Source organism: Bubalus kerabau, chromosome 1 (assembly GCF_029407905.1).
Source record: "Bubalus kerabau isolate K-KA32 ecotype Philippines breed swamp buffalo chromosome 1, PCC_UOA_SB_1v2, whole genome shotgun sequence".
NCBI lineage: Eukaryota > Metazoa > Chordata > Mammalia > Artiodactyla > Bovidae > Bubalus > Bubalus kerabau.
The window spans coordinates 99783695-99796511 of NC_073624.1; the positions used below are offsets into that span (position 1 = coordinate 99783695).

A 12817-nucleotide genomic window follows, 5' to 3' on the forward strand; every position below is an offset into this window, starting at 1 on the left:
TTCAAGCTGCCTTTCTTGGTAACAATTCTAATGATGTTTTAAATCCTGCCAAATAAGATGCAGTGACTGTACTGTGCTAACTCACATTCAAAACCAGAAAGTTTTATGACAAACTCCATTATTCAAAAAGTGAGATTTAGAGACAAATATGCTACTATTTCTATGAAACGCCCAAGTAAAACTTAATTAGTAAAACTAGAACAGATAATTGCTTTTTTCTCAAAACAACGGAATTTAGTCTTTGGGATTTTCTCCAAGTTACGAGTATTATAGAGTCTACCTGAGATAAGTAAACTGTTGGAGACTAGGAAGTTAAAAACCGCTACTAAGATGAAGACATTATTATTCATTGCCTAATAAATATGTTAAAAGAGCAATCCGACTTTGTATGAGGTAGGATTGTAGAGCAGTAAAACTGATTTATAAGCCGGTTTTCATTACAGATGCACATAAAAGATGATGCTAGAATTCATATCAGACCCAAGCAGTGGGCCTGCATCCACCTGATCATCCACGACGAACTGTAACAGCCTCATACTTCCCTCGCCCCCCTTTCAAGCCTGACTGAAGCATTATGAGATACTCCGGGATATCAACATGTGTATACTTAACAAGAAATTCCTCAGGGTTCGAATTTGTTGAAGCCATTATTACTCTACCCTGAGGAGTACCTATGGCTCAAATTCTGAAACTTCTTTAAAATGCTTATTTGAGGTCATCCCTAGGTTAGGTGCTACAAGTTTGAATGAAAGAATACCTTAATCCCTAATGTCTAAAAAGGTGTGCCACTTAGTTTAGGTCCCTAAATTTCCGAGGATTCTGCAGGCAAAGGGAATGAGGACATTTTCTTGGTTTCTTGACTCTTGGTGAAGCAAGAGATTGCTGCTGTTATTTGTGCTATCCATGTTCTCTGTTAAAGAAAAAATATAGTGAGAAGAGAATGTTAAACTGACAATTTCTCACATATTTGGATTAATATTTTCCTTTGTATTTGTTGACTTGCTGTTTAAAAGTGAAGACTGGTGAAACATTTGCCTGTCTCCCATTTTCTGTCTTAATTAGAATGTATCATAAATACCTCTAATCACATGAATGCAAATGGATTAGATGAGTATGGTATTTTGGATAAACAGTTGTGAGTAATCAAGAAACCATAATAGTTAAGGATGACTAATTACAAAGATGAGTACCGGGAATGTAAGTAGTTTGAAAGTTGAATTTCTTAAAATTCCACGTTGTGTGGAAATAGAAGTTTGTAATCCGCTGGCATAACTTGAAAAACAGACTGAGGGAAGAAGTTGAGTCCTTGAAATCAATGCAGCCTTCCAGTAATTGGCCACACTGCTGTCCTGATGAAAGCCTATCAGGGAAAGGCGAAAATGGAGACTCCTAAGACAGAGACACCAGAGCCAGGTAGGCAGCTGCCCTTCAGCTCCAGAGCTGTAGAAACAGGGACCTATTTTCAAAGAGAAGACTTGGTGGTTCATTACTGCAGGAGCCCCTCACTTAAGCTGGCATCATACTGTTTGCATACAGGGCTTTGAAATTGATTAGAACATCTTAAAAGCATGCAATCCAAAGCAGTTGTGCCCTCATTTCCTACAGACCTCCCAGAAGTCAGAGGCAGCTCTTGAGCTTCTGCTGCAGGAGAAACGAGGGAGGCTGTGTCAACACTGGGGATGTGGGAAAACGGCCAGTGCTGCGGTTCCTGAGCCTGATGTGGTTAGATATTCATATCCTTCCTGTCCTCCCAACTTGACAGAACTTTCCTTTCACTGTTTCTTAATGAGTTTGGAGTGAGATTTTTTTTCCCCTCTTACGTCTGAAGAATGAAAACCTACAAAGCTGAAATACATACCTTGATGTTTTCCGTTTGGGCCTGTAATAAAAATGCTGCTATACATTGTCGGTATCTGTTTTCATGTTGTATGAGGAAAGCATTTCTCAGTCCAAAGACTAGAAAAAGATTAAGGACAAAACAACAAAGCAATCAATATGAAATCCATAGTTTCTCAGCCTAAGAACCTGGATTTTTGTTTATTAATGTGTGGGAATTTTCTGTCCTGTGTCTATGAGAGCGCCCACTTAACTATGCAGACCTTTTCTTCCTTAGCCAACAACTTCCGGGACTTGATGAAATACATTTGTGGCTTAAGTGATGGGAAATGTGTTCCTCTCCAAGGAAGAAGCTTAGCGTATTAGACAGACTTTGTAAAAAATAATGTTTCTTTGACCACCACACCTCCCCCGCCTGTCCTTTTTTTGTACTTAAAGGGAAGTTAAACATCAAGACAAGGGTTAAACAAATTAAGATGTGCCAAATATACAAAAACCACCTGAATGCTTCACAGCAGTCCAAGAAAAGCCAAAAAAAAAAAAAAAGACTCAAATAAAATCCAACATCCACCAAATTATGTGAAATGTAAAACAAAAACAAAAAAACGTTGGCATGGTTTCTGTGTTTGAAAAGAAATGGTCTGTTCTGTCGTTTCCTAGCAGATTTCCTTTCTTTTTATTAATACAGCTGGAGCTCTTAAAATGAAAGTTTGTCCTTGAATTATTTATACAGCACCAGGAATAAAGTTCTGCAGCCTATATATTCTTTCTATAGTCAATTTATGTTTAGGAACAAAGCCAAACCAGGTCATACCAAGTACTACAGAGAGGAGGAGGATAGGATGCCTCTTCCTGGCTGATCATTAAGCTAATGCTTGTTCAGTCATTATTCCTATTCCTTGAAGTTTGCGGATTTAATTCATACTCACTGAGGCAAGTTGAGCCTCATTTCAGAATTGAAGCAAATATGAGATTTTATTTTCTTAACTGTAAGAACTACTTAACTCTTACAAACTGTAACAGTCTAACCCTCATAATTCCTAAATTCTACCACAACAAAGCCTGACAAGGTCATGACAAGGTCCAGCTTTTCTGGGGTGCGATAACTTAAACCTATTAAAATGACTTTCTGGAAAAAAGATCTGGCTGTGTTTGTTTAACTGCCTGATTTTTCTCCTTATAAATTCCCTGCAGCAAGTGAGGCTTTAAAGATCAGGTGGTTGTTCTTGGCTGGATTTCAGAATCCATTTTTCTCACAATTGTATCTGTAGTTCTCAGTTATTTAAGGTATCCCTCATCTGTTTGGTTTTGTAATATGACTACTAAAGATTTCACAAGCAAAAGTACCTGGGATGGTGAGGCTTATAAGATAAAATAAGGTGATAATAAAAAAAGGAGTAGCTCTTTTCTCCCTGATGTTCTAATATAATTAACAATAGCTGACATCATTTATTAAGCACTTACTATCACTAGGCACAGTGCTATGTATTTTTTCCTTATTGTCATTTAAACCACACATTGACTTTATAAGATAGGTCAACTTACCCCGAATCACCAAAACAATCTTGAGAAAGAACCACTTCGGTGCTGGAGGACTCAGTGCTCCCCGACCCCAGACTATACTGCAGTGACCAAAAGAGTACGTATGGTTCCAGCACAAAACAGACGCACAGATCAATGAAAGGACAGAAAGCCCAGAAATCAACCCATGAACCTATGGTCAATTAATCTGCAGCAAAAGAGGCAAAAATATATAATGGAGAAAAGACAATCTCTCCAATAAACGAGCTGGGAAAACTGGACAGCCATGTGTAAAAGAATGAAATTAGACCACTACCTAACACCATATACAGACCAAAAAAAACAGAACCTCAAAATGGATTAAAGACTTAAAAGTAAGACTGGATACTATAAAACTCCTAGAGGAAAACATAAGTGGGATACTCTTTGACAAAAATAGCAATATTTCTTTGGATTTATCTCCTAGAGTAATGGGAACAAAAGCAAAAATAAACAAATGGGACCTAATTAAATTTAAAAGCTTTTGCAGAGCAAAGGAAACCATAAACAAAAAGACAACCTACAAAACAGGAGGAAATATTTGCAAATGATGCCGCTAATAAGGGATTGATTTCCAAAACAAACAACTTACACAACTCAGCGTCAAAAAAGCAAATAACCTAATAAAAAAAGGGCAGAAGACCTAAACAGGCATTTCTCCAAAGGAGACATACAGATGGCCTAGGGCACACGGCAAGATGCTCAACATCACTCGTTATTAGAGAAACACAGATCTTAGCTACTATGAGGTGCCACCTCACATAGGGCAGAATGTCCATCATCAGAAAGTCTACAAACAATAAATGCTGGAGAGGGTGTAGAGAAATGGGAGCTCCCTCCCACTACTGATGGGAATGTAAACTGCTGCATCCACTATGGAAAATAGTTCTTTAAAAAACTAAAAATTACCCTATGACCCAGCAATCCTATTTCTGGGTATATATCTAGAAAAGACAAAAACTAAAATTTGAAATGTTACATGCATCCCAATGTTCATAGCAGCACTATTCTAGTAGCCAAGACATGGAAACAACCTAAATGTCCATCAACAGATGAATACACACACACACACACACACACACATACACACACAATGGAATATTACTCAGCCATAAAAAAGAACAGTGCCATTTACAGCAACGTGGATGGACCTAGAGATACGTATAGTGACATCTTAACAGAGAAAGACAAATACAATATTTCTTATGGAATCTAAAAGGATACAAATGAGCTTATTTACAAAACACACTCAGAAATAGAAAAAAAAATCTTAATTATCAAGGGGAAAGGTAAGGGAGGGATATATTAGGAATTTGAGATTAACAGATACACACTACTATATCAACATCGTGTCTGACTCTTTGCAACCCCACGAACTGTAGCCTGCCAGGCTCCTCTGTCCATGGAATTTTCGCGGCAAGAATACTGGAGTGGGTTGCCATTTCCTCCTCCAGGGGATCTTTGCGACCCAGGGATTGAACCTGCATCTCTTGTGTCTCCTGCATTGACAGGTGAATTCTTTACCATTGTGCCACCTGGGAAGCCCCACTATATCAACATATAAAACAGATAAAGAGGCCTTCCCTGGTGGCTCAGTGGTAAAGAATCCACCTGCCAATGCAGTAGACACGGGTTCGATGGTTTGATCCCTGATCCAGGAAGACCACACATGCTGCGGGGCAACTAAGCCTGAGTGCCACTATTGAGCCTGTGCCCTACAGTCCAGGAGCTGCAACCACAGAGCCCGCATGCTGCAACCTACCGAAGCCGGTTGCCCTAGAGCCTGTGCTCTGCAATAGAAGCCGCTGCAATGAGGAGCCTGCACACTGCAATTAGAGAGTAGCCCTCACCTGCTGCAGCTAGAGAAAAGCCCATGCAACAGCAAAGACCCAGCACAGCCAAAGAGAAATAAAATTAAAAAGACATAAACAACAAGGACCTACTACACAGCACAGGGAACTATACTCTTCGGCACCTTGTAATAACCTATAATGGAAAAGAATCTGAAAAAAAATGTGTGTGTGTGTATAAAATGGAATCACTGCTGTATACCTGGAACACTGTAAATTCACTATACTTCAATTAAAAAAAAAAAGTCAACTAATGCCAAATGAGGACAGAGATTAGGTGTATTTTTCTAAGGTCACACAGCTTGTGAATGATACAGCCAGGATGTGAAACTAGGTTTCTGTCACTTCAAAGCACAATACTTTTTTTTTTCAGACTTTATTCTGTTTCACCCTACAGCTCTTCTGACTCAGACACTGTATCTGAACAGGTAAAATAATGACCAATGTTAATATTTAAAAACAAAAATGAAATGATAGTGACAAATTAAAAAGTAACAAAACATGGTGAAGTATGGTTTTAAAAAGGTATTGATTTTATTTAAAAAAGAAAGAAAAAGGAATACAAAAGAAAACACATGCATCCCCCAAGGGAATCCTGGGATGCCAGGTTTCCCACAGAGTCCAGCTGTCTGGCGGGGCTGTGGCTGACCTGAGCCCAAGCTGCTTCCCTCTCCTGCTGGGGGATCACACGCCTTCCTCCGCTCACATCCGTAAATCCCAGCAGAATCTTCTATGGCCACTCTAGTAAGAAGGCTGTGTCCCTCTGAGATGCCCCTTTCTAAGCTTGCTCAGGAAAGCTCTCTGGTTTATGCAGATTTTGGCCTCCAATCTAAGAGGCCTTAAGGCCTGCCTAGTTGTTTTTCAGCAAAGCTTCTATTTCTCCTAAGTAAAACAGAGGAGGGAAGCAGAAGGCTCTAGTTGGGATGCAGGTTCCTCCCACCCCACTGGAGCCCGGCTGCTCTTGGGGAGAGTTTGGATACATTCAGGATTTAAACATTCAAATATGCAACCTAGTTACATAAGATACTGATGTACAGTGTGGCTATTATTATTACCGCTGGTGTCTTCACGGTGCAGTGTTGCTGTGCCATGTATAGGCTGGTCCCCTGCTGATGACTAGGGACCAGCTAGCCCAGGGCTGCTGCGCTGGGTGCTACAGGGCTTGCACCGTCCTCCCTGTTCTCCTCTGCTCCTGGGGCAGGAAGGCACTCTCCTCCTGCTGTCTTGGCTGGTCTCCTATGAGCCTGTACCCAAGGCAGAAAGAGGCCTGCTTCCTTTCGAACACTGCTGCCCCCTACTCAGTACTAAGTCAGCCAAGATGTCTTCAAGTCCCTCAGAGACCCAGGGCTTTCCTGACAGGATGTACTGTCCTTTCATTGTTCTGAGGACTCCATCTTTGTGACTCCAAGGCACTTACGGAGTGCCTGGTTCTCAGGAAATGCTTGAAAAACAAAAATATATATTTCTGATCTATACACGTGTGTATGTATGTACATACACATATTTATATGCTTATTTCTGGTATTTTTCTAGAGCGCAATTGCAGTAAAATATCTTAGGCTTTCCTAGCGTGTCTTGGTTTACCGGCGCTTTAACAACAGCATTGGTACTAAAATGATTAACAGACCTAATAACAGTCATCATTTATTGAGTGCTTTACCTGCATTATTTAATTCTCATGACAACCAACTGGGAAGATATTATTTTGATTTTATCAAGATGAATTATGAACAAAGCTAGTGGAGGTGATGGAATTCCAGCTGAGCTATTAAAAATCCTAAAAGATGATGCTGTTAAAGTGCTGCACTCAACATGACAGCAAATTTGGAAAACTCAGCAGTGGCCACAGGACTGGAAAAGGTCAGTTTTCATTCCAATGCCAAAGAAGGGCAATACCAAAGAATGTTCAAACTACCCTACAATTGCCCTCATTTCACACACTAGCAAAATTATGCTCAAAATCTTTCAAACTAGGCTTTAGCAGTATGTGAACTGAGAAACTTCTAGATGTACAAGCTGGGTTGAGAAAAGGCAGAGGAACTAGAGATCAAATTGCCAATATTCGTTGGATCATAGAGAAAGCAAGGGATTTCCAGAAAAACATCTACTTCATTGACTACACTAAAGCCCTTGACTGCATGGACCACAACAAACAAGTGGAAAATTCTTTAAGAGATAGGAATACCAGACCACCTTACCTCTCCCCTGAGAAACCTTTATGAAGGTCAAGAAGCGACAGTTAGAACTGGACATGGAATAACTGACTGGTTCAAACTTAAGAAAGGAGTATGACAAGGCTGTATACTGACACCCTGTTTATTTAATGTATACTTGATGAGGGTGAAAGAGGAGAATGAAAAAGCTGGCTTAAAACTCAATATTCAAAAAACTAAGATCACAGCATCCAGTCCCATTACTTCATGGCAAACAGATGGGGAAAAAGTGGAAACAGTGACAGATTTTATTTTCTTGGGCTCAGAAATCAGTGTGGATTGGTGACTGCAACCATCAAATTAAAACACTTGCTCCCTGGAAGGAAAGCTATGACAAACCTAGACAGTGTATTAAAAAGCACAGACATCACTTTGCTGACAAAGGTCCATACAGTCAAAGCTATGGTTTTTCCAGTAGTCATGTACGGATGTGAGAGTTGAACCATAAGGAAAGCTGAATGCTGAAGAATTTTGATTTGTAGGACTGGAGTGCTAGAGAAGACTCTTGAGAGTCTCTTGGACAGCAGGGAGATCAAACCAGTCAATCCTAAAGGAAATCAACCCTGAATATTCATTGGAAGGACTGACAGTGAAGCTCCAATACTTTGGCCATCTGATGTGAAGAGCTGACTCACTGGGAAAGACCCTGATTCTGGGAAAGACTGACGGCAGGAGGAGAAGGGGGCAACAGAGGATAAGAAGGTTGGATGGCATCACCAACTCAATGGACATGAGTTTGAGCAAGCTCCAGGAAGTAGTGAAGGACAGGGAACCCTGCCATGCTGCATCCATCGAGTTGCAAAGAGCTGGATATGACTTAGCAACTGAACAACATCTGTGGCTTAGAAAATTTACATATTGAATTGGACAGAAAGTTTGGAGGTTTTTCCATAAGATCTTACAGAAAAGCCAGAATGAACTTTTTGGCCAACCCAATACCTTGCACACAGGGTCACACAGTTAGCAAGGGGCAGAGCTGGGTCACCCAAGTGTTGGAAGCAAGTCCAGTACTCTTTCCATAACTAGCTTGTAGAATGGGTGATATTTAACTACACAGAAACTCAGTATTATCTTTGTTGAAGATTTAAATTGGATTCATGTCCTGCTATCAAAAAAAGCCAACCTAAAACTCTGGGATGGCAGAGATGAGCTGAATGATGAACGTAAGACATGTACCTGACACGTGGAGTGGATCGAGACCTCTGACAACCAATCTGTCTAGTGGAATGGGCTGGTCAATTACTGTACATGAACCACCTTCTTTGATTACTGTTTGCAGCTCAGCAGTGAGTGAAGGGCACATTAAACCAGGGTCTGAGCCTCCGAGTTTCTGAAATTTAGGAGGAAAATAAGGCAAAAAATAGGAAATAAATACTGACACACATGCTTACAGCACATCCTTAAATAAACTGATTTTTAAAAACAATTGTTTGAAATCCAGCTTACTACTCTTTTAGGATCTTGAAAGCATTTCCCAAAGTACACAGTGATTTAAAACACAGTGTTTCTGAGCCCCAAGTTTAATCACCTGAATAAATAAATGGTCACTTCCATAACTTGGAAACATTAAATCACCATCACATCACCAGAAAGATCTTTATTTCCAGTATCCCTCTGTAGGACTGAGTTAAATGAATGAGAAAGAGGAGCCTCATCTGGGCCCACTCTATGAGATCTTACACTAAAATCTAAATAAATAGATTCCATGCTCTATGATTTATAAATAGCTGAAATTGTTTTGAATATATATGCTAAATTAAAAGAAAAAGGATGTCAAAAATTGTGATGTACATGCAGCAATTTGTGCATTAAATAGCAAAGAGAAATTAAAATACAACATTCTTTCTTGTTCCAAAAAAAATAAATGACACCTGATGTCTTCTCTGGGTGGTTATTTCTGCTCCTGTGAAGTCAATAAAATTCTCAGCTTTATCAGACAGAAGAATTTAAAGGGGAATTTAAAACAGGTAAAATTCCTTATTTTAGAATCAAGTTGTGAAGCATGGAATCAGAATATTATAACATGGTCAGTAATGAGTCAAGGGCTCTGATCTGTGCCATTATGTAAAGAGAAGGTAAGCTGTGCTTAATGTCAGGTTTTGGAAGAGGACAGAGATTTTTTTTCAGGGCTTGACCTGTTCAGACATGCTAGTCTGGCAGCTAAAAACAGGAGGTCATCCAAGTTTTGAAACTGACTCTCAGTATCTCCAACAGCCACTCCCTCCCCAACCAATCTACTATTCACAGATTGATTAATGGGTATCTATTTTATTGCTTGTGAGCTAAGTCATTTCAGTTGTATCCAACTCTCTATGACCCTGTGGACTGCTCCTCTGTCCATAGGATTCTCCAGGCAAGAACACTGGAGTGAGTTGCCATGCCCTCCTCCAGGGGATCTTCCTGACCCAGGGATTGAACCTGTGTCTCTTATGTCTCCTACACTGGCAGGTGGGTTCTTTACCACTAGCGCCAAGTGGGAAGCCCATCTTTTTTTATTGCATATAGGCCCTTAAATTATTTAGCTTAACTAACCAACATGCCACTTTCCTGGTGGCTCAGCGGTAAAGAATCTGCCTGCTAATGCAGGAGACACAGGTTTGATCCCTAGGTCAGGAAGATACCCTGGAGAAGGAAATGGCAACCCAACTCCAGTATTCTTGCTTGGGAAATCCCAGGGACAGAGGAGCCTGGTGGGCTACAATCCATGGAGTCTCAGAAGAGTTGGACACGACTTATCGACTACAACAACAAACAACAGAAACCAACATGCCATCTAGAAGCTTAGAATATTAAAATATCCGAGAGATCTAGTCTCATGATCTTAACATCTGTGTAAGGCTAGCTACTGAGTAAAAGAGTGAGTGGGTTAGAACATTAAGTATCTCTGGTGGCCAAGGAGAAACTGCAGCTCTTCCCACCTCTAAGGGCTGCAGAAAAGGCCCCCTCCTGAAAGCACTTGCATCAGTCAGGGGACAGACTGTGAAACGGGAAAGTGGTGGACCATGAGACCTGTGGCTTAATGGGGAGTAGCAACAACAGTACTAACAATTAATACTTCAAGAGAAAAATCCCTAGTCTTAGAAGAGATTTTGTGGCTCTAGCCCTTGGTGACTCTTTTTTTCCCCTGTGATGCCAACTGTACATCTGTTTGGCATCTGCAGTTCTTAATTACAGGTCGACTCTGAGAGACCGGGGCCCTTTCCCACACGCAGCTCCCTGCATCATCCCTTCTCAGGAAGGAGGTGCCCTTTCAAACGAGAATGCATTGGGCAGCATTTGGTTTCAAGAGGCGCCCTGCTCCGACAGCTTTCACTGTGGTGGACAATGTGGATGAGCAAACGGCTGATGTGGACAAAAGGATCTTCATTTTTTTTGTTGAGGCTGGCCAGGCATAAAGTCCTCTGGCTTCTGGGACTCACCTCAAAAGTATATGGGCTTGAGTCATTCTAAAATTACACACACCCTTTGGCATCCTTATGAAATGGGGCTTGCTTTTGTTACTGATGTTTTTCAGTTTAGACCTCTATGATGGAAAAAGCCAGTATTTTTAAATGCCTCCATTTTATGGAGGATAAAGTCCGATTTGAAGTACATCAATTTTTTCTCTTTTTAACAACTTATTCAGAAATATTTTTATAAACTCATTCAACAGACTTATTTAGAAACAACAGGCTTTTACCTTTTTGTTGCGCTTAGTTTTCGTAACTAAGAGGAAATCATCAAAGAGAAACAGATAAACATCTAGGAATCTTGTGCTTTCTGAGGAGAGAAAGAAGATGAAATTGGGGCTGGAAATAGTAAGTAAAAGTTTTTTTTTTTTCTTTTTAAATCAAAGAAACGCTTTAGAAAAACAACACAGAACAGGAATCTGGGTGCAGGAGGCTCAGGACTCAGGGGGCTCCAATCACGTGGGTCAGAAAATTGCATTACAACTGAGCTGATTTCTCCCTAAAGCAGAGACCTGGTGTGAGCTCACACTTCCAACTTTAAAGATACTAGTGATGCATTTCATGTGGATCTAAGATAACCTGGGTGATATTTGTAGTGGTTTCAGCTAAGCCTAGGACACATCTATCGATCAACAGGACACCAGCATTTTTGCCTCCTGACTCATCTGGCTGTCACTGGCAAAGGGAAACATTACCAGAGAAAAGGCACTTTGTCATTGCCGTGGAACTGCATAGTCCCTCAATTCTTTGTGGAAGCCCCAACCTCCATTGTGTACTCAGAATAAGGAAGTAATTAAGGTCAGATGAAGGCTTAAGGGAGGACCCCGGTCTGGCAGGGTGAATGCCATCCAAGACACACCAAGGCACGTGCGCACTCTCTGTGCCACGTATGGATGCTGAGAAAGCTGGAAAGAGAGCGCCCACCAGGAACCACATCAGCAGGCAACTTGATCTTGGACTTCCAGCCTCCAGCACTGTGAGAAATCAACGTCTCCTGTTTAAGCCACCCAGCCGGTAGCATTTTGTTATGGCAGCCCTAGCTGATTAAGAGAGTCATTAAAACAATTTCTCAAGTTTTGCAATGTGTCTATACACGTTTAAAGTCTTCATGTAGCTTTATATTCACAACCTTTTCTTAATTTCACTTTTGATGATAACTAAAGGCAAATAGGCTTTTCTGCTTTTCCCTAAGGAGACAGCAGTAGAAAGGAAAAATATTAGAGAGATTGCTCCCCTTCTGGATTTAACTCTATCCCTTAGAAATTAGAAAAGTAAATGGTTAAATTTAAATGATTTTAGAGGAAAGGGTAGTCCTTTCAGAGCGTGATGTGACAGCACTTAAAGGAAATATAAGAAAAATCAAGTAAATATTTTTTATCATTCTATTTGTTTGCTTATATTATTCTAGAAGTTCTTTCTTGTATACCCTGGAAATACAATGTCTAAGGTTAAATTAATAGATACAATATCTAACACTCCCCTTCTTTAAGTTTAGAGGAAAGATACTTCCTATATTTGTCCAGAAGAGAAATTAGATATTTTATTCAATCTTGAATTATCCTTGAATATTTTTTAGGTGTTTTTCATCTCCACTAGAAACTCCTTTTGGCAAACTGGGCTGTGCAAAAGACTGCCGGTGGTCCCTCAAAAACAATTCTTATTTTGTAGTAATGAAATTTCCAAGTTTTAGTGGGTAGATGTTTACTTGTGAACAAATACATGCGCCAGCTTTCCTTGCAACTGACTAAATTTCTAAGTGACTAAATTCTGACCAATGGGATATGAGTTAGAATGCAGGCAGAATTTAGTTACGTGGTCACATTCAGCTACAAGGAAAGCTGGCGCATGTATTTCCAAGCAGCCAACAAACACTGAGCACCACGATGCTTCAATGATTAAGGCAGAATCT

General features: G+C 40.3%; 1 protein-coding gene across 2 annotated transcripts in view; it reads right to left on the reverse strand.

Moving 5' to 3' along the window:
- Positions 1 to 326: 326 nt before the first annotated feature.
- PLEKHG7 (pleckstrin homology and RhoGEF domain containing G7) overlaps positions 327 to 12817 on the reverse strand; it is an 86127-nt gene continuing 73636 nt past the window's right edge. For both annotated transcript variants that reach the window (XM_055585732.1, XM_055585721.1), the window contains exons 13-16: positions 11139 to 11218; positions 8636 to 8789; positions 1859 to 1956; positions 327 to 910 (exon numbers count right to left, since the gene is read on the reverse strand). In XM_055585732.1, the coding sequence (XP_055441707.1) occupies positions 803 to 910; positions 1859 to 1956; positions 8636 to 8789; positions 11139 to 11218 (440 nt within the window). In that variant the 3' untranslated portion in view covers positions 327 to 802. The remainder of the gene's footprint in view (positions 911 to 1858; positions 1957 to 8635; positions 8790 to 11138; positions 11219 to 12817) is intronic.